Consider the following 21,495-nt stretch of genomic DNA (forward strand, 5'->3'; position numbering starts at 1 on the left):
AGTTCAGCTATGCAGAGGGACTAAAGGAACAAGATACACACACAGGCTTGAGGGCACATCAACTGTCACTGACCTAGAAGACTCAAGACCAAGTGTGGAGTGGGCACGAAGGGGTCCGGCAGGTTGAAGGCGGTGTACCGGCTGTACTGCACTTGCCGCAGGGCCTCGAAGTTCCCCAGCAGAATGTCCCCCAGCCACTGCGCATTCACACATGGGATCCTCCACTCTTTGGCCTTCTCATACTTCAAGCCGCTTGGTCTTTTTTGTAAGAAATCACATTTATTCAATGTTAGTGTCATCTTACTATGAATTTTTGTCTATTTTCAAAAAAGCTAATAAAACTAATAAAAGTGGCAGGCATGTTTCAGCAGAACGCTATCCATGCGAGCTGGAGGCCAAGGACACTTCACCTGGGCTCCACGGGGTGAGGCTCTGATCTGACTCTATTCCTGCATCTAAACTCACCAGCTCAAGCTCTATCACCTCACCATTCACCTAGTCAAGTCTTTATAGGTGCTATGCTGACAGTACCACGAATAGCAATGCCTTTAAAAAACAGAGACAAAGCCAGGCGTGGTGGCACACCCCTTAAATCTCAGCACTCAGGACACAGAGGCAGATGGATTTCTGTGAGTTCAAGACCACCCTGATGTAAACGGAGAGCTCCGGGACAACCAGGACTACTTAGAGACCAACACCGAAACCAAAGAAAGACTAAAGGCACTGAAGAATAAGCTAGGAGTAAGCTGGGAAGACAGCCACTCAAGGGCCTTTGTGTCATTCTTTTCTGACCTTGCACACTTGAAATCCACACAAAACTATGATGTAGTAAGGAAGGACTGTAGCCAGGTGTGGTGGTACATGCCTGGGGTCCCAGCACTAGGGAGCTGCAGGCAGGAGACTGCTACAAGGTTGGCTTATAAGAGGCCATGCCTCCCCCAAACAAACCAAACCGCCCAACTATCTCCTCATCCCCCTCCTTTGGGCAAACAGGATTGAAACAGCTTCCAAGCCCAGCTTACTCTTTACAGATGAGGACTGTGTTGCTACGGCACAGGTACCCTGTGTACTTGGCACCCGCCAGGTATGCCATTAACTTTAGGTCATCTCTGTCATTGTCAACAAATCCAGTCACAGAGATAATCTGGGGAGAAAAGAGCAAATGAGATACAACACAAACGGCTCTGACTACTGTCACCATCCTACAGCATTAGGGGATGTATCTGGCACTGTCATCTCTTAAAGCATCCAGAATAACTTCACAGTTGGAACATGAAGCACACAGCATCCTCGAGGCAAGAGGAGCTGGGGCGTCCGTCATTCACAGGGCAGTACTTCTGGCATCTGTGCAACACTGCCCAGGTGATTTCAGGTTACTGTGCTGAGCACACACACAGGGCAGGTCTTCATGTTCCTCAGTGATACAGGCTCTGGGTCATTCGGTGGTAAGTACTCACAAGTACTGACTAAGTTCTATCTAAAAGTGGGTGACTCATCCTAGGTCTTAAAGTGCCAGGGAGGCAAAATGACATGTCTTGTGCCAGGCACTGCTATCATAGCCATGGCACGAAGGGATGAAAGGCAACCCAAGGGTCTGGGACAGAACTGTGGAAAGTCAAGCAGGAGAGGGGATGGCCTCACATGCTGTGAACAGGGTTTCCCCCCAGGTGGGAACGCCACAGGGAAATGCAGGGCTCGATGAGGGGGCATCAGCTTCTTCTTCTTCAGCACCGTGTTGAGCCAGTGTGCAGTGACACACCGCTTTCTCTCCCGTAGTGCCTGGTAAACAAAACAACAACAACTGTGTTGTCTTTGCTGTGGGTCTAGGTAGAGAACTGTTGGCTTGCACAATTCGGGGCCACCTTCCCAGAGCAAGTGAATTAAAGATTCCACCTCCAGGAGATCTAAGACTCCTAGGGCACCTACACATTTCATGCGCCCACAAAGAAACACACAAGATTAAAATTAAGCGTAAGAGAAAAACCATAGTCAGGAACGACACAACACAATCCCCTGCATGCAAACACACAACACCCTCTTAAAATTAACCACAGATGAGGTATGCAGTATAGAGCAGGCCACAGGACTTAACGCAGCGCTCCTAAAGTCAGAGTACATAGACGTTAGCATCCATCTGTCAACTCACAGGAAGATTTTAATGAGAAGAAACGGAAGCCTGGGGGTAAAGAGGTGATGCAGGGCGCTTATAGCCCAGGGCTCACTACTCCTTGCTCTCTTGGGTCTTGCCCTCAGGAGCCCTTGCATGTGAAGCCCCAGCTGGTACCAAATCCCATCTGGTGGTGACTAGGAGGGTATCTCACTTTCTCTACCTCTGCTTGTGACTTCCTATTCCCTTCTACTGCCCAAAGCTGTCCACAATAGTATCTTGCCCACCAAAGCAGTATTTTTAATTTTGGAGGCAGGGAAATAAATGGTCTCTGGAAGATTCTGAGAACGGCGAGGCGGAATGTCCATAGCTCATTTGTCTAACGTGTGTGCTCTTCAGCTGGACCCCCTGACTCAGTGATGCCCGCCCCTGCATGACGAAGATAAAGGATCCCAAGTCTTCCATCTTGAACTCTGCTGCACACGTCAGTCAAAGCTGCTGGCACCACATGACACTCTACTCCATAAGTAAACACCTGCTTCTAGGGCTGCACATAACAACGTGGCACCCTTCCAGCCAGGATGGCCAGCTAGTCTTACCTGTGCGTACATACTACTGACTTGACTCTCGCAGAGGAGGTGTGTGCATCTGCTCGTGAAAGTGGGGTCCACAGTGCCACCATGTGCCTGGATTATCTACACAAAAGACCCAGCAAACCTGTCATCACTTTCAATTATTCAGGCTACTACCAACTGGGATTTCAATTCACCCAGCTATGAACAGGAGCCAGAGGACACTGGCATGACTCACTCCCCATTCACAGAATCTCCCCAGCACTCAGAATAACACTATGCCATTCAGCCATTTCAAACAAACAGGAACGCAATGGTCTTACTTAAAACTAAGTTTCTTCACCCCAGCACTGCCAACACTTTGGTCAGTGGAGTGTGCTGCAGAACTGCCTGGGTGGCGTATAGTGTCCAGTAGATCCAACTTCATTCTGGGAACCAGTGGTGTCTCCACTGACTACCAAATGCTCTCGGAGCAGATCCACCATCCTTACTACAAACCTTCACACTGTATCAGAACGTCACATCAGAATGTAGCGTATCAAAATATATAAATGTAGCATATCAAAATATATAAATGTAGCATATCAGAAATATAACTGATGGGCTGGAGACGGCTCGGCAGAGATGAGTGCGTACTGCTCTTTAAGAGGACCCAAATTTGGTTCCCGACACCTATGTATCTGCCTGCGTCTCTAGCTTCAAGGGATCCAATGTCTTGAGCCTCAGCAGGTACTGCATGCATGTGGCTGGTGTGAGCATACATGTACGCATACAAACACCCCCCCCACACACACACACACAAACACATGAAACATATATGAAAGCTGACTGCAGTTTTAGAGACGGGAGCATCCCATCCTGCTGTGGGTTTTACAGCCTAAGTATCAGCCATCACCACAGAGAAAGCAACATTATAGCACACCAGCTGAGCTGTAAGCTTAATCCCAACAAAGACCTGGTCTCAATCTCAGGTTTCACTTGCCACTTTGAAATACAGTGTTTATTTTTATTTTAACTGTTTGTAAGTTTGTGACAGAACCAGCAGCTCTGCCTTCACCTGCTTTCCACTGACTGAGTTGTGTCCTCTGATAATTACTAGTGTACTCGTGTTATTTCACTCCTTTCTGACCTTACCCATTATTCTCGATGTTCCTGTGGGGAGGCCAAGAACTCCCATGGCACCCTTAGACAGATGTTCTTAGTGTAGGCCTTGTTTCCTGGTGCTGACCACGACCTCATCCCACTTTCCACATCTGCTGTCTTGAAAGTATCCTACCCAACTTCACTTCTAAACTCTGCAGAGAATGTGAGGTGCTTTTAAAGAGTGTCTTCAAAGCACATATCCTCAGGGCTTTCTCTCCACGTGGCCAGCACACCCTGCTCTTGGTCTCAAGTCACTCAAAGAAAAAAGGGAAGGAGTCATGGTCGTACTGTGGCCACTCACACAGCTGGACTACAGGGTGGGACCCTGGCTAGTCCAGAGCATGGCAAAGCACTCCCTCAAGCCTATTTAGGAGAGTTACTCAGGAGGGAAGTAGTTGTACCCCTTGCTGGATGAGTGGTTTCTGAGGAGAGGTGTGGGGGAGGTGAGCACTCTAGCTAGACACCTGTGCTCATCCTCACCCTGCTCTCACACTCATCTGACAGGCCGGCTGCACAGTACGCAGAAATCACCACCCTCAACTGATACTGGCCTACACGCTGTGCTGAGCTGTAGACCACGTCCTGGCTTGATCTCAGTATCCCTTCACTAAGACTCTAGTTTTTCAAGTGTCCTGAGTTGTCCCAGCACTGTTCTCTCCCTGCTCAGTCTAGCACTGTGTCCATTGGGGTAAGTAGTTCTTGACAGCTCTCTTCCCTTTTCTGTCCCTACTCCCATGACATGGTGTTACAGGGCTCGGGACTTTGCACAGTGCTGGACCTCTTGCTTCTTGAGAATAAGAGGAGGCAAAAATCAGAGAAAGACAAAACAGCAAGGCCAGGAGACTCATGCTGCTGCCCTTGTCATCGTGAGCCTTCAAGCCGACCTGAGAAAACCAAACCAACTGGGAGGGAGTGTTAGCTTAGACTGCAAAAGTCCAACACATAAGAGGCCCTTGGCTCATCCCCCGCATCCCGCACACTGGGTGTGGTGGCACACGCTTTCAAGCCAGCGGCTGAAAGAAGCTGTTCAAGGTGATCTCTAGAGTTCAAGCACAAGTTCTAGAGACTCCACCTCAAACAAGCACGAAACACCAAACCTTACTGTTTCATGACCTGGATTCTGGTTCTGCCTTCACATGAAGCGTCTCAATGCCTCATTCCACAGCTCCCAATGCTCCCCCACTTTTCTGCCCCTACAGCCCCCCTACACTCCCTGGCTCTCCAACCCTATCTTCATGGGTCATCCTTTCCTGGCTGGCCTACCACTCACCCTCCTGGTGAGCCCAGAGTCTATACCTTACCACACAACACAGTATCTAACGACTCCATTCACCCCTTTTATGTACAGCTTGTAAGGAAAATCCAAATTCTACTACCATAGCATCTAAAAACGTAATGGAAGACAGTCAGCCTTTGTCTTTTGCTCTCCCTGACTCAAGAACTGCCCAGGACAAGACCTGATGACTGTCCCCATTAAGTGCCGCAGTTGTACCTTTATCAGGCTGCTCTGACAGATCATCCCCTCCTATCCTTGCTCTAAGTCCTCCTATAGACACACGGATCGCCTCTACCAGCTCTAACAAGTTCCGTCCAACCCTACACTCACCACAACTTCCAGGCTCCTTCTTAATCTGCCCTATGCATACACCACCCAGCTGGCTTCAGCGCTGTCAGCTTGCCCAGCCTCTCCCAATTCAACACTGCCGTCTTACTGACACTTGGCATCTGTCAGAGGTTTAAGCACCAGCAATGCTTATAGCGAGGAACACTCCAGCCAGGCTTCTATCCTCAGCTTGGGTTTTATCTAAGGCGGGCAGAGGGAGGGATTGCTCTCATTTTGATTTGTAGCATGATTGCAAGAAAGACTTCTCAAATTTTTCTTTCTCATCTATAATAAAGAACGAATAAAAAGAAAAAATATGGACTACAATCCACAATTACACCAGAAGAAAATTACATATAACTGTCACCCTTGAAGGAATGTTAAGAACCATGAAGCCCAACACGCCACCTGGCACCTAAGCAACAGAAGTCCAGAAAGTGATGGGCACCTCCTATAGAGGGCAGCACTGATGATGGCACCCCTCCACACCCACCCAAGTACACACGTGGACGCCAACCCAACCAGGCAGCCATCCAGCTCCATTGCGCACACAGCCCCCAGCTTCCCCAGCTCACCCTTTTCCAGGTGGCCAGCAGCTGTTTATCCGACATCTGCTCGGGGTAGTCCGCAATTGCAAACACACATCCTAGCAAGAAGCTTTCTTCTGGAACTAGAGTAACAGACACGGACATAAATTAAAAGTGCATTTTGATGAGTTTAGTTTGAATCCATAATCTAACTACATCTGGAAAGTTGCTACAAATCTACTAATCTATCTAAAACCCAGATCATTAAAAACAAGACATGACTTAGGTCTAAGCACTGCTCCTGAGACAGCCTTGACACTCTGTGAGCACAGGTCCTCACTGCAGTGTGTGTAAACACGAGGAGCCCTCATTAGCTCATTGTCATGCCTGCTCCACAGGTGTGAGACTCACACTCCACGTCCCACAATTACTGGACAGGCGCCATGCTCTCATGCAAGCTTGTAACTTGTGGGAAAATAGGAACCAGTACTAACTCTCCACTGCTGGGTCATGTCCAAAAAGCTGCTGCTGCTGCTGCTGTTGCTGAGGTGGGGGCTGCAGGGGCAGCTGCAGGGGCTGCTGGGGTAGAACCTGATGCTGTAGTGCCTGGGATGTTTGACTCAAGTGTGCTGCTTGATTCTGCATCTGCTGCTGCTGCTGCAAGCGCTGGAGCTGCTGCTGCTGCTGCTGCTGCTGGAGAAGGTTGTGCTGCTGCTGCTGCTGCTGCTGCTGCTGCTGCTGGAGCTGTGCTAACTGGTGCTGCTGGAGCTGCTGCTGCTGCAATTGATGGAGCTGCTGCTGCAGGGCATGCTGCTGCTGGAATGGCTGCAGCTGCTGTGGAGGGCGATGCAGCTGCTGCTGAGGGTGTAATGGTTGCTGTGGAAACTGGAGCTGCTGCTGAGGGAACTGATGCTGATGGACTTGCTGCGGGAACTGATGTGATGGCGGCTGGGGGTAGGGCTGTGGCTGCTGCTGCTGCTGCTGCTGCTGCTGGAGCTGCATGATCTGGGGCTGCAGGTGCAGGGCGGGGTGCTGCTGCTGGGACTGCTGGGGCGGAAGGTGCTGCTGCAACACGTGTGTCTCGGGAGCACCTTTAGCCTGGCCAAACAGCGCAGCACTGGCATTGGGGTGTCCCTGCTGGCCATGCGCCACCTGCTGCTCTAGGTTTTTTGTGGGTGCTGAAAGGGATTGTAAGATCTAGAAAACAAAAAGAGGGCCAAGTTGCTACTACTGATTGCTGAGAGGCACTACCCGCTCCTAGGCGGGTAACAATGCATTCATGCAGCTGATACACCAAACTGATACAAAATGGAGACCAGACAGCAACACCACACTGCTCTTACATGTGTACTTCGTATTCAACATCCAGAGCAGGACACCGAATTATAAAACAGAAAATAGACTAGCAAACACGGGAGGTGTTCTGCAGGTGAAGAGCTTGCTACCCAAGCCTAGCAACCCAAGTTCAAGCCCTGGAACCCAGTGTAAGACAAACCCAATCCCTGACCCCGCCCCCTCCACCTTCCACCCCAGCCCCCACCGACACATACACACACTGGGGGCACTGTTTCACAGAGCTGCTGCACCTTACAGAACGGGGACAGAATAGCAAAACAAACAAGTGGCAGTGTTTGGTCTCATGCGGGCCTGAGCAGCCTGGGCTACAGCGACGGTGGCAATCTCCCCAGCAATCCCCTCCTCCGCAGCCTGCTCTGCTTCTGACTAGGGGGCCGTGGAAAGCGGCAGCTCCGGCTCAAGCCGCTCCACAGGCAGAGCCATGTTCTACTTCCTTCTGCTTCTAGGAGTTACCTCTACTCAGATGAGGCAGGGAATCCACTATTACCAGCAAAGCAACTCAGGCCACAGCTACACCCAGCACAGCTCCTGTTCCTCCCCCACTGCACCTTGCCCTGGGCAGTGGAGGTGACACAGGAAAGGGATAGAGGAACTATAGCAAAAGGTGTACTTAAAGACAAATGTTAGTTGGGCTTGATGGTACAGACTGTAATTCATACACATTAAAGACAAGGAAAGAGAATCAGGAGTTCAAGGCTAGCCTGAGGTACGCAAGATGGTATCATAAAATTATTATTATTGTTGTGAGGAAGGAGGAGGAGGAGGAGGAGGAGGAGGAGGAGGAGGAGGAGGAGGAGCTGGGGGAGTAGGCATACCAGCCTGACAACCAGAGCTCTGATCTCCAGACCCCACATAAGAGCCAGGCACAGGACCATCTTAATGCTCTTACAGGAGAAGGGAGGCAGAAACTAGAGACATAAGGAAGCTCATAGATCACACAGACTAGCTGCATAGATAGCAGTGAACAAGACAGAGTCTGTCCCAAACAAGAGGGAAGGCAGGACCTGACACTTAACATTTTGCTCTGACTTCCACATGAACACTGTAGTACAAGCACATCTACACACGTGTATAAACATGCACCTACATGCAAAGATTTTTTTAAATGAATAGTGCTCACTTTAGTAGCACATATATTAAAACGAATGATTCAGAAAATATTACCAAGCTCACAAAGTCTCAACCCTGTACAAAGAACTACAGGCAACCAAGGAAAGCTGAGAGCAGCAGTCTTCCCCAGGGAGAAGCAGAGGCACTGGTTATCCCATACCAAAGGCTCAGCTCTAAAACATGCAAACATACAAACAGCATAAGACGAAGCAGGCTATCTTTATCCATTTAGGTGTACGCACAGAGATATGTGACAACAATGAATGCAAAGGAGTTATGAATTTGAAGGAGAGCAAGGGGAATGTGAGAGGGTTTGGAGGAAGGAAAATGATGTAATTATATTAAAGTCTCAAACAATAAGGTTCATGAAAGCCATCTTCCTTTGCATTTACTTTATCTGCATTCATAGGCAGCACTGAAACAGTACTTAGAATGGACAGCTTCCTGAGGAATCGTTACGGCTGTTGACTCTCCTTCCCCAAACAAGGTGAGGCAACAGATGGGGCAGATGCAGAGATGGCCTGTCACGTGCACAGGCAAAGCAGCCATCTGTCACACTGGTGTCCTCTGCACAGGGACCCTGAAGAAATGCCTCTCAACACAAGAGCCACTGCCAGGACAGGCACAGGAGAATCTGCAGCCAGGCAGGCCCTCTTGGTCAACTTGTGGTTCTGATAGGTCAGCAGACTGCAGCGGACTTTGATATCTATGTGGGGAAGTCATATGTAAAACGAGGGAAGGAAGCCAGTGGTGGTGGTGCACCTGGCAGGCAGAGGTAGGTGTATCTCTGAGTTCGAGGCCATCCTGGTCTACAGAGTGAGTTCCAGTACAGCCAGGGCCACTGGAGAAACTCTGCCTCAAAACAACAAAAAGGAGAAGGGCAGACATGTTCCTGGCCTGGGCTTAGAGGCACAGGCTGAAATGTTGCCCTGCCATAGCCGCCTCAGTGTGCACAAGAAGAAACAATGGGGAGTCAGGGGATCCTGGCCAGACGAGGACAGCCATTAACACCAGTGGTAGTGACAAGCATCCTCCCTCCCATCTCATCTGCCCCAAACTGAGAACACAACAACCTGAGGGACCCAAGGGAGAAGAAGAGTCCCAAGGACTGCCCATGTAGCCACGCTACCTAAAGCAGAAACTCTGACCTCCCCTCCTTTAAACAGCACAAACAAGCTCCTGGCAGAATGTGAAGGCATACGGTGCACACCACACCAGCCCTTGCTAGGACACACTTGCCATCCAACAGAACTTTGACAGTCATTTCCCCCTCTCCACCTTCATCAAAAGAGCAAACTACGTCTCCTTTGTTTAACATTCTGAAATTAATTTTCTGCACACAGTGGTAAAGACTCTCAGAAAGCACCATAGTGACCTGAACCTACCTTTGCTGTGGCTCGCTGAGCCGGTTCCACTCTGGAGCCAGTGTCATAGAGAACAGTGTAGAGCAACTCCCGACCCTCGGATCACGTCAGACATCAGTGTATGTCTAAATCCAAACAGACTTAGGAATCCCACACTTAAACCTGCATCTTTGTGAACACAGCAAGAGACCAGTGACTGACCAAGCCTGAGAGTATGAGAGTAGGGAGAAGGGCAAATCCCATGCTTTCAACGTTAAATGCATGGCTCCCACCCAGAACTTCTCATGGAAGGGAGGGAGGTACAGGGAGGGAAGCCTCACACTTCATCTAGACTCACACCAGCTGAGATCTTTTTAGTCATATTTCCAAGTGCTTACAGGACAAGTCTACCTGTGCAGCCCAGGTTTGCTAACCTTCTAATCTCTCCTCCAAGTTGCCCCTCTCTCAAGACCTAAGGTCAGAAATGTCCGTCCTTTCTGTCTCTAGCCTACTGACCAACATATCCTTCCATTGTCACTAGGTCCACTAACTTTCCAACACCTTTCCTGCTGTCCTCCACTGTTCTCCTAAGCCCCATACTCTTTGTGGCTGTGAGGCCACATGGCTCCTGCCTCCAGGACACTCACTCTGGCTGGAACCACACCATCTGTGCAGTCAGTCCAGTATCCCCTAGCCCCAAGCATGCTTTCCCACAGCAGATGTGCTGGCTATGTATGCTCTGAGTCCCCCTCAATGACACACCTTCCCAGACACAGTGAAATGCTATGTTCAGTCACAAATGCATGTACCTGGCTGTGAACAGTCACTTGACATCTGGGAAGGGACAGAGGCAGTCAAACAGGCAGTAGTGGGACCTTGGGCTACCAGAGGCTTCATTCCTAAAGGTGCTGCAGTTTCTGAATGCTAGGCCAGTTTTTTGTTTGGTTATTTATTTTATGAAAATGGTTGTTTTGCCGGTATGCATGTCTATATAATGTGCATGCAGTGACTGCTGAGACCAGAAGAGGATGGTAGATACCAGGGGACTGGTGTTACAATGGCTGTAAGGACCACATGAGTGCTGGGAATCAAAGGCAGGAACTCTGTGAGAGCACCCAGTACTCTTAACCACACAGCCATCTTCAGCCCTAATGTTAGGCCAGTTTTTACCACAGAATCACCACCAAAAAAAGCCTAAAGTCCAGCCTGTATGGTGAACCTTGGAATCTGGGCAAAAGCATCAAATTTTACAATTTACTTTTGACCAATGCAGAATGTGCCTGTGAGTGAACTATACACTTTTGAGACCTCCAAAGGGCATGGTCTAGGCTCTGTCTGTCCCACTTCCCTGTCCACCGTTCTCCCCACAGGGCTCTAGCTAGCCCCTCAGTTTCCCTCTCTCCAGCATGAGCTCACTCGTACTTGCCACGTCACGTTGAAGTTGTAGTTGCCAACCTAACCTAGAACTGGTCACGCCTAGTAGTACTGCCTTCCAGCCTCTGAATCAATCATCTGGCAGTCTCCCATTCTCCTCAGAGCTGGATAACCCTTTTCCCTTTACCCTGCCTCAGCAGCTTCTGTTTTCCCAGCACTTAAGAATGCCGGGAGTAGCCTGGATCTGTCTCCTCCACTGTCTCTAGAATACCACTCATCAGCATTCATGGTAACTTTACAGACAAGCTTTTAAGCATCTCTAACCAACAGAGGTTTTCTTAAAGTTCTCACCATAATCAAACTCAGCAAAATGATTTTTTAAAAGATTTATTTATTTATTTTATGTATAAGTATGCTGTCTTCATGCTTACCACAAGAGGGTATTAGATCCTATTACAGATGGTTGTGAGCCACCATGTGGTTGCTGGGGTCTGAACTCAGGATCTCTGGAAGAGCAGCCAGTACCTTAACCACTGAGCCATCTCTCCAGCCTGGCAAAATGATTCTTATCACCACCTCACATCCAGGCCACTCATAGTCCCCTATGTCCACCTTAACTAGCAATAGGTCTTGCCTCAGGTTGTTACCACAGTTGAAAACCATTAAAGGGGAAAAAAAGGAAGGAAGGGAGGGAGGGAGGGAGGGAGGGAGGGAGGGAGGGAGGGAGGGAGGGAGGGAGGAAGGGAGGATGGACAAACCTCCCAGAGCAGAGAAGCCACCCCAGACAGCAGTTTTTGAATGGGAGGAATTGACTGCCTAGGCCTGGCTGCCCCAGCACTCCCAGCATGACCCTGACTCTTCTCTTGTTCCATCTCACCTCCTGCATAGTCTCACATGCTCTAACGCTAGACAGCAAGCAGTACGTGCTGTTGCCCACTCACCTCCCTACCCACAGCATCTTCCCTCACACTCCTCAAAGGGTCTCTAGTGCTCACACCTGCAGCTCTTGCAAGTCCCGACTGCAGTGCCATCTCTGCCCCTCACCAGGATCTGCTCCAGCAGGGTTCTAGCCTCTTAGAACCTTTCCACTTCCTTCCCCTCTCACCTCCATAAGTCTTCATGGAACACCGGACAGACTTCGGCTCACTGATGCTCAAACCCCATGAAGCCTCCCAGGATGGAGGTGCACACACGCCTCCCCGTGACCACACAACAAAGCCCCTGTCTGTCTCTCCTGGAGCTCTGACACCACCCAGGCAATGTCTCATGTTCTCAGAGGACAGCAAATCCTCGCCCACTTTGGACTGTCACCTCGAACTCTGACCTTGGTCTTTTCAACACCTACCATTCAAGCCTGACTGACATCACCTCCCTCATATTCTTCCTGCTATCAGTGTGACTTTGACACTGAAATACATAATAACACACACCAACAGGGACAACATACAAAGACATAGGTCTTTAGGAAACCCACTAAGTTCACTCCTGGGAGAAAACACAGGCCTACCCTGCCAGGCCATATGGCTTCATGTAGTGGCTAGCAAGTATTTGGTTCCCTGCTGGCCCATATGTCACCATGTGATTAATGCCTGTTTAACATGACAGCAAAGAAATTCCCACAAAACTAGGACTCATAAGTAACCCCATCTGAAGGGTCACAGACTCCCACTCTTGAAGGCAGCTTTCAGATTTTCAAGACTTACATGTGCAACATTGGATGGCCGGCTCATCTGCTGGATATCAGTGTTGTTTGTAATGTTTCGCAACGTCCGGACAGCTGGGCTCCAGGTCCCTAGCATTTCTGACCGCTCAGAACTCTGAAGGTTTTGTCCAGCAGCCATCAAGTTACTCCGCATGTCAGGAGGCAGAATGTCCCCTGGGACAGGTGGGACATTGGCACACAGGTTAATGAGTCCTGGCCCTTTTCCCTGAGGCAGCCTGCGCTGGGCTGTGCTGAGTGGCGGGGCTTCAGCGGGGGCCCAGTTCAAGCTGCGCTCCTGCTTCTCAGGGGATGAGTCTGAAGAGTCATCAAACATCAACTCCCCTTTGGACACCTCAGCCCTGGGCTTGGGAGAGCCTGGCTGGTCAGCGGGGGAGGCCTCTGCAGAGCTGGCTGCACTGGACTTCTCAGTGCTGCCCTCGTTCTGAGAGTCCTGCTCCTCGTTGTCTCCCTCTTCCTCCTCCTCCTCCTCTTCCTCCTCATAGATGATCAGACGTGGATGGTAAAAAGCTTCATCCTTCCTCCTCTTCTCAGACACACAGTCCAGGACCCAGTCAGGGGTGACAATCTTAATACTTGTTCTCTTGACAGCACGCTCGTATTTCTCCTAGAAATGAAGCATATCATACTAAATGGTGCCTTCGGTCTCTTCCTGGGAGCATGCGTGTGAGTAGGGAGCTCTCAGAGGGCTATGGCTCCAGAGCTGCCGAGTCCCCACCATGGCTGCACACGGAGCTAGAGCTGCAGAGGCCCACAAGGGGGTGTGACTGTAGTAGGAAGCTCACAAGAGCTGGTTTAAATCAACTTTTATAGGTAACATTTTAAGTACAGACAGAGAACTAGAAATCTTATGGAAAATAACAAAGCGAAGCACTGAATGAAATTTCTATTTATACACACTAATGCTTTTTGCTAAGCTGTCAATCCAAGACAGTCTGACACTCACTAACGGGACTGTGGGCAAGTGCCTTCACATCAATGCAATAGGAATGGTTATGGGGTGTGGCTGCCCTCCTACCCCCAAGAAGTCAAACATACAGTAAGAATACAACTTGAAACCAACACTAAGTGACAGGGTATGATGTCAGTATTAAGGCCAATTTGGCTCCTGGGAGGCAGGCATCTGGGCACCTCTGTGAGAAATTATCTTGATTAAATAACCCATATGAGAAGACTATTGATCGTGGGCAGGACAATGTCCAAAGAGAGGATCCCTGACAGTATGATGGGGAGGACAAGCAGAGCGAGCGCTGGCATGCATGTGTTCAACTGCTCCCTCCTGACTGTGCACATAATGTGACTAGCTCCCTCAAGCTCCTGCCGCTGTGACTTCCCTCCCACGGTGGAGTTTCTCCCTTAAGCTGCTTTTGCCCGTCTTTTCTTATAACTACAAAAAAAGGTTAGAGAAAACCTGGCAGGAGCAGGATCTGGGAATGCCTCCCAGGTAGGCTGTGAATGGGACAAGAAGGTAGCATCTGCCTAGTGAGGATGGCAGACAGACACAGCAGTCAGTGAGGTCAAGAAAGTAAGAGGTATGGGCCTGCCTCCTGGGAAGCTTCTTGAAGAATCAAAAATAATAAAAGTATTTTTAAAAAAAACAATGTGTAATTACTGTACAGTCACATCCCTTTGCTTCTCTCTGGCCAATGCATAGGGCCTAAACTAGCATCCAAATCCTTCCAGAGCACCCGGCCCACCACGGCTGAGGTTTATGCTGGGGAGGACTGCACCAGCTGGGCAGGGACTCGGCAGTTGGACGAATGATTCCATGCTTTGAGAAGGCAAGGCTCTGTAAAATTCCTCACTGGCGGAAATTTAACCACACAGTCTACTCCTAACTGGCTACTTTGCAAAGTGGCTCAAGAGAAATGAAGGAAAGAGGAACAGGATGGGTCCCTCCAGCACATCAAATACTGGAAATTCAGCAGGTATTTCATGTAAGCAAGTTTTACAGGGATTAGAAGATCTGAATTCCTAGCCAGGTATGAGTGATATACACACCTTTAAACCCAGCGCTTGGGAGGTAGATGCAGGCAGATCTCTGAGTTCAAGGCTAGCATGGTCTACAAAGTAAGTCCCAGGACAGCCAGGGCTATACAATGAAAAAGCAAAACAAAAAGATTTGAATTCCTTTGCATACAAGTTTTAGGAGGTAGGGATACAGTATGCATCCTTGGTGGGTCAGTTACCTTTCATAGGAAAACAGTTTCTTGCAATAATGAGGCTTAGGCCAGTCAAGGCCACACAGTGCGATCTTGTCTCAAGCAAAGTAACAACTAAGCAAAACAAAGTGAGCAGGGCCGGGATCACAATGACAAAAGGCCACAGCTAGCCTGTGAGTCAGTTCCAACTGCTTTGCTCTACACGTATGTACACATCAGGAGAGCACACAGCACTGCAGTGCCCCAGGGCCGTATGTCTTCGTTCCTCACCTGCCCATGAACGTCCTCCTATTCTGATATATTAGTACCTTTGGTTTTTTTCCCTCCACATTGCTGAGGATGGTACTTAGGGCCTCAAGCATCTGAGGCAAGCACTCACCATAACCCAGAGCAGACCAAGCTATATCAGCATCAATAGCAGAGAGTATGAATCTGCCAATCTCCTGCTGACTGCCCAATGTTCTGTGAAAACCCAGACTCCCCGGAAGAACTACAAATGTGCTTAACCACTGAGCCATCTCTGTAGCCTCCAGGTAATCCATGAGTAAGTAAAGTAAATACTTCAGGCTGAAATCCAAAGACTTAACACTTGACAAACCCACTGTGATGGCTTTCTTGATTGTCAACTTGACTACATCTGGAATGAAGTATAAACCAGAAACGAAGGACACACTTGTGAGATTATTTTTAGCTTGGTTTGAAGTGGGCGAATCTACTTCTAGTCTGGACCTTTGAGGTGAAAGACACATGTCTTTGATCTGGAAGACACACCTTTAATCTGGGCCATACCTTCTACTGGAAGCCTATATAAGGACATGGAAGGAAGCTTTTGATTTTTGCTTGTCTTCTCTGCCTTGCTAGTAAGACCATTACTTCCCTGTCACTAGAGCCTATGTCTTTAGAATCAGAGTCTACTAAAAGATCAGCTGAGACATCCACTCTTGTGGTCAGAGCAACTTCTGGATACTTGGACCTTCCGTTCATGGCCTACCACTGTTGGAGTCTGTAAGTGATGTAGTAAGTTCTATGTATCTATTTACCTGTCTACCTATCATCTGTCTATCCATCCATCCATCCATCCATCCATCCATCCATTTTCCTGTCTATCTATTCATCTATCCATTTATTTTCCTGTCATCCATCCATCTATCCATCGACACTGATTCATTCTGTAAGTTCTGTCACTCTACAGAGCCCTGACAAATGTACACACCCTATTCACATATTTTCTCTTAAGCTTGTAATTTACAATCGCCCATCTGTTATGGCAGAAACTAATACAAGCAGTTTCTATACACAGACTCCAGTCACTGCAAAGAATTCCCTTGATTCTTGCACATGGGTGACCTAGAAAGATGGTGTGTTAGCAGTGCTTACCCCCTTTGGCTCTGGGACAATCAAGTGTGTGCACTTCTTGTTAAGGTTTAGCTGGCAACTGCCCCCGTGGAACGTAACCAAGGCCCACAGGGCACTTCTGTCTTCAGACGACACCTGGCGGAGAGTGAGAGACAAAGGCATCACCACACATGCAACTGTATCTCATTTCCACTTTATCACATGGTGGTGTCCACACAATACACTCACTGCCGGGCCCCTGCCATCGGCTGGCCGGAGGATGCTCAGGAGAAAGATGAGCTCGCAGCCACCCTGCTGCTCCCAGCAGCTTCACAACAGCAGCCGTTTGCCCCATCACCACTGAGCATCAGACCGCCCAGGGCGGGGAAGAGCTGGGGAAGAGCTTGCCTTGCATATACAAGATCCCAAGCACAAAAAAAAAATAAAATAAAATAACTTTTAAAAATTCCCATTTATAGTCAGAGAAAATGTTCAGCAATTGGAGCACAGGCTGCTCTTCTAGAGAACCAGGGTTCAGTTCCCAGCACCCACACGGCTGCTCACAACCATCTGTAACTAATTCCAGGGGATCCAACGCCCTCTTCTGGTCTCCACGGGCACCGCACACATGTGGTACAGATACAGAGACACTCGCAGACAAAACACCCAAACATATAAAATAAAAATAAAAATTTTTAAATTCCATCTGTACACCAAGGGCATGAATAGAGGATTATGTTCTAAAATGAAAGCAACACAAAATTCTAAAAAGGGCAGAAGGATATTCCACTTTCCACTCCATCATTTCTGAAAATGTTCAAACATCAAAATAATATTTATAGGGGCTGGTGAGACGGCTCAATGGGTAAAGCACGTTATGCAAGTCAGATGACCCAAGTTCAATTCCTGCCCACACAAAAGCAGGAGAATCAACTACACACAACTGTCCTTTGGCTTCAACGAGTGCTTTGATACCTGACACCCCCCCCAAAAAAAGCATAAAATTTTTATATCATAATTATAAAGAACTCCTTCAAAATTGGCAGCAAATCTTAATTATGACATGGATAAAGTTATAAAAACTACAGTGAGTAAAGAGCCAAAGAGAAAGAAAACAAACATTCCATGGCGAAGGCCTGAAGCACGTAGAGTCACAGCCCTTGTGGTTCATGGAGATGTGAGGTTCCAGCACTGCCGCCCTGCTGCCAAGACTGCCCACCCTACTATGTGCCAGAATGGTATCACAGGTTTCCCACACTGACCTGACCATGAGTGTGACACAGAACTTGCCACCAAGCCCATGACACTCATAAAACTGTAAACACTGGCACCTGACACCCCAGTGTGTCAGCCCAGGTCCAACTCCACCCACTGTCAGACACTAGCCTAAGGAAGGACCTCTGGGAAAGGCCAAACTAACTTTTAAAGGATAAACTTTATTCTGAAAAGCAAAAGAAACACTTAACCTTATCTGGCATTAGTGGGAGGGGAGGCCCTTGGTCCTGTGGAGGCTCAATGCCCTAGCCTAGGGAGATGCTAGAGCAGTGATGCGGGAGTGGGTGAGTGGGTGAGTGAGTGGAGGAACACCCTCATAGAGGCAAAGGGAAGGGGAAGAGGGGAGATGGGATGGGGGGGTGGTTCTTGAGGGGTAATTGGGAAAGAGGATATCATTAAAATGAGTAATAAAAAAATAAAGAAATATAATGCAGTATCAAAGATTAAGATGAATCTTTTCTGGATAAACATATTTTAAGTTGAGGGTTATGGATATTGAAAAAATCTGAGTCTATCTCCATATTTGCTTAAAGTACTGATAAACAACTGACTTCTTAATGCCAGCATGTGGTCCCTAAGCATCCAACCTTGTGCATCCACTCCTCAGGGCTAGTGTATAGTCCACACGACTCTGACGACTCACGAGCTTTCTAAAGGCATGTTCACATCAGTACCTGCCCATCAGTGCTTCCTGCGGCACCTGGAGAGCAGGGTTAATCATCTGACAAGAGTGCTCCAATGACTCATTATGCCATCTTTACTTAAAATGAATGTAAAACCTAATCCAGATGCAGTCTTCGCACTTGAATGGCCATGCCCAACAGGACCACACCTCACTAGGCAGGGGAAGCACCAAGAGAACGGTCACTGTCTCTGATAACACTCTCCTGTCAACTCAGAGCACATTTGGAATTGAGGTACTGCAAACACCCACAGCAGCGCAGACGGTACAGGAGTGAGACTTGCCTCCACGCCCAAACACCAGCTACTGGCACCTCCTGGTCAAGGGATACAGGGGTATTTTCATTTTCACCTTTATACTTTTCTGTAATTTCCAGATTTTCAAAAGCAATCTCTTCAAATGGGAGAAAATACTTTTTAAAAAGCCATCTTTCCAAAATCAGGCTGGCTCCAATGCTTGACTGCCTCCTTCCAGTACCAGGCTAACTTCAGCTCTCCAGCATGGAACCAAGGCAGCTTAGCCTGCCTGGCTTCTGTACTAGACACACAAACGCCACTGTCAACACACTGAACCACCTAGGTGCCAAGCTTCCCTCCTGTTGTCACTCCGTGGACCCCCTGGCAAGCCAGCAGAAGTATGTGCACTGCCCACAGTCCGACAATTAGCTTTCTTGTCCACTGTCCTCCCAATGTAGAATGCAGGTCCCTCTGACCTGCAAAAATCTTGCTTCCTTACTACCAACTGACACTGCTTTCAGCTAGGCATGACAGTGCACCCCTGTAACTCCCAGCATCTGGGAATGGGGACAAAAATTCAAGGCTATCTTAGTTACTTTCCTACTGCTAAGAAGAAACACCATGATCAAGTGGACTTCAGAAAAAAGCATTTAATTGGGGACTTGCTTACACTTTCAGAGTGAGTCCATGACCATCATGGTGGATAGCAGGGCAGCAGGCAGGCAAGCTGAGTAACTGAGAACTCACATCTGCTCCAGAAGCACAAGGCAAAAAGAGAGTAGACCTAGTGTGGGCTTTTGAAATCTCAATACCAATCCCCAGTGACACAACTCCTCCAAAAAGGACACACCCCACCTCCTAATCCTTCCCAAAACAATTCCACCAACCAAGGAACTCCTGGAAAGCAAAATATTCAGACACTCAAGCCTACTGAGGTTATTCTCATTCAAAGCACCACACTGAGCTACACAGCAAACCTGGGGTTAGCCTGGACTACATGAGACCCTATCTAAACACACAGACAAACAAACAAACAACAACAAAAAGAGTACCCTCTCTTCTAGTCTCCACCCACAAAGAAGGTAGCCCAGCCATATGATAGAGGCCTTGAGCGGATCTACCACCACCCCCACCCCCCCCGACCTGGTACAGTCAGGAAATGTGGCTGATATGCTACTGCAGCCTTTTCAATCTGAGCTGCACCTGACTAGATTCTCTATCGGGCTCCTGACTTAGTCTCCAAGGCCTTCCCAGCACGCTACTGAGGCCTTAGCCTGCAGTAGGCACCAAGGGGATGATTTCTGCGGGCAGGAGTCCTCCTCCCACTTCTCCCTGGAAGACTCCAGAAGGATTGCTAGCTCTTCCCAACACTCCGACAAGAAAAGACAGAGGCCTCTGGAACCACGGAGGCCTCTGCTCAGGTGGTTGTGCCTGGGTGTGTGTGCATGGTTCATTTGCTGAAGGAGCCTGTGGCAGTTTCCACGCACGGCAGAGCCTGACCCTGTGGGCAGCTGTGTTGTCCCCACATGTGCACTCTGTTACAGCACACCACATTCCTCCTTGTGTCTGCCTGTGTGCAGCCTGTTCATTTCCTGAGGGACAAGTTACACTGCAATTAGCATGGACCCCAAGTCCCTGAGCTGCACACTGTCCATATGTGTTAACACAGCTTAAAGCACATCAACACTTTTTAGCAGCCATAAGACATTAGCATTCCCAATGTATAGCAAGCTGACACTTGCTAGACAGTCCTCTAGAAGGGGTTTTGTCACGAGTAGTGGTGGCATCTCTGAGAGTTCAAGGCCAGCCAGCCTGATCTACACAGTGAATTTCAGGAATACACAGAGAAATCCCATCTCAAAAACAAACAAACAAACAAACAAACAAACACCCAAGTGCTTTTACCTCCCAGTACACACTGTAAGTCAGTAAGTGACTAGTGTGACAGACACAGAAATCCATAAAGGTCTATTGCTTATAAATTTGGTTTTTCCTACTCAACTTGCTGGAGGATGTATGATCCTGTCATAATCTTGAGAATGCAGGTTATTTCCCAGAAAAAAAAAAATCTGCCTCCAGAGCCCGCCAAATGACACCACCCACCTCTGACTGCCCGGAGAGCCATGCTCTGGTCATAGCCACATGGTGCTATGCAGAGACGCAGACATGGTAATTGGCCTCGCTTCCCACTTCGCTGATGCTGGTTCTAAGTCAGAGGTTATACAGCAGAGATTGCCGCATGGAAAGCAGTAGAGGGCACTATACTCAGAATCACCAGCATTTACAAGTTTGCACATTAATCAAAAGTTACGACTATCCTCATGGAAATACACATTTATATAAGGGGGGAGGGACCCACAACAATAAAAAATAAAGTGAAATTTAAAAAAAAAATTAAAGAGAAAATAAAGCTTAAATTCCTATTCAAAAAAATTAAGAGTATGTGCGTGGCGACTTTAACAATCTGTATCAAACTGAGACACAGAATAAAAATGAAGCCTTTAAAATTCCACAGAATGTCTAGAATTTACAAGACAGAAAAGATTAAGTAACTCCAGATAAACTTACTTACTCATTGCCTGGACAAAGGAGGGGTCCCTCAGACTGGCAACATCATGTGGTTAAAGGTTAAGTCTAGCCAACAACCTAACAATGGCAACCCAACAATCCCTGTTTCCCAACCTGAGCAAAGCTGAGGGGAGAGGGGAGGCAAAGGCCAAGTCCTCTCCAGCTCACAAGCACCCTGCTCTGCTCCTCTCTCAGAGTCCTGAAGAGAGGGAGGAAGAGCAGCTCCTTAGACCGGCCATTACAGGTCCCAAGGGTGAGTAGTGGGACCTACTGCCATGACCTCCAGGTGGGGGCAGGGCACTCACCACTGCACCTTCTCCCTAGGTGACTGGGGGAGTGGGGGGTGGGACAGGGGACACTCACCATTGCACCTCCTCCTCCC

General features: G+C 48.5%; 1 protein-coding gene across 2 annotated transcripts in view; it reads right to left on the reverse strand.

Annotated features, from left to right (window-relative positions):
* Paxip1 (PAX interacting protein 1) overlaps positions 1 to 21,495 on the reverse strand; it is a 53,813-nt gene that overhangs the window by 20,020 nt on the left and 12,298 nt on the right. For both annotated transcript variants that reach the window (XM_028774747.1, XM_028774748.1), the window contains 8 exons: positions 16,395 to 16,508; positions 12,839 to 13,462; positions 6,447 to 7,149; positions 6,001 to 6,095; positions 2,707 to 2,802; positions 1,642 to 1,779; positions 1,023 to 1,144; positions 74 to 258 (listed from right to left, as the gene is read on the reverse strand). In XM_028774747.1, the coding sequence (XP_028630580.1) occupies positions 74 to 258; positions 1,023 to 1,144; positions 1,642 to 1,779; positions 2,707 to 2,802; positions 6,001 to 6,095; positions 6,447 to 7,149; positions 12,839 to 13,462; positions 16,395 to 16,508 (2,077 nt within the window). The remainder of the gene's footprint in view (positions 1 to 73; positions 259 to 1,022; positions 1,145 to 1,641; positions 1,780 to 2,706; positions 2,803 to 6,000; positions 6,096 to 6,446; positions 7,150 to 12,838; positions 13,463 to 16,394; positions 16,509 to 21,495) is intronic.

This window comes from Grammomys surdaster, unplaced genomic scaffold (assembly GCF_004785775.1).
Source record: "Grammomys surdaster isolate TR1022 unplaced genomic scaffold, NIH_TR_1.0 242, whole genome shotgun sequence".
NCBI classification, from domain to species: domain Eukaryota; kingdom Metazoa; phylum Chordata; class Mammalia; order Rodentia; family Muridae; genus Grammomys; species Grammomys surdaster.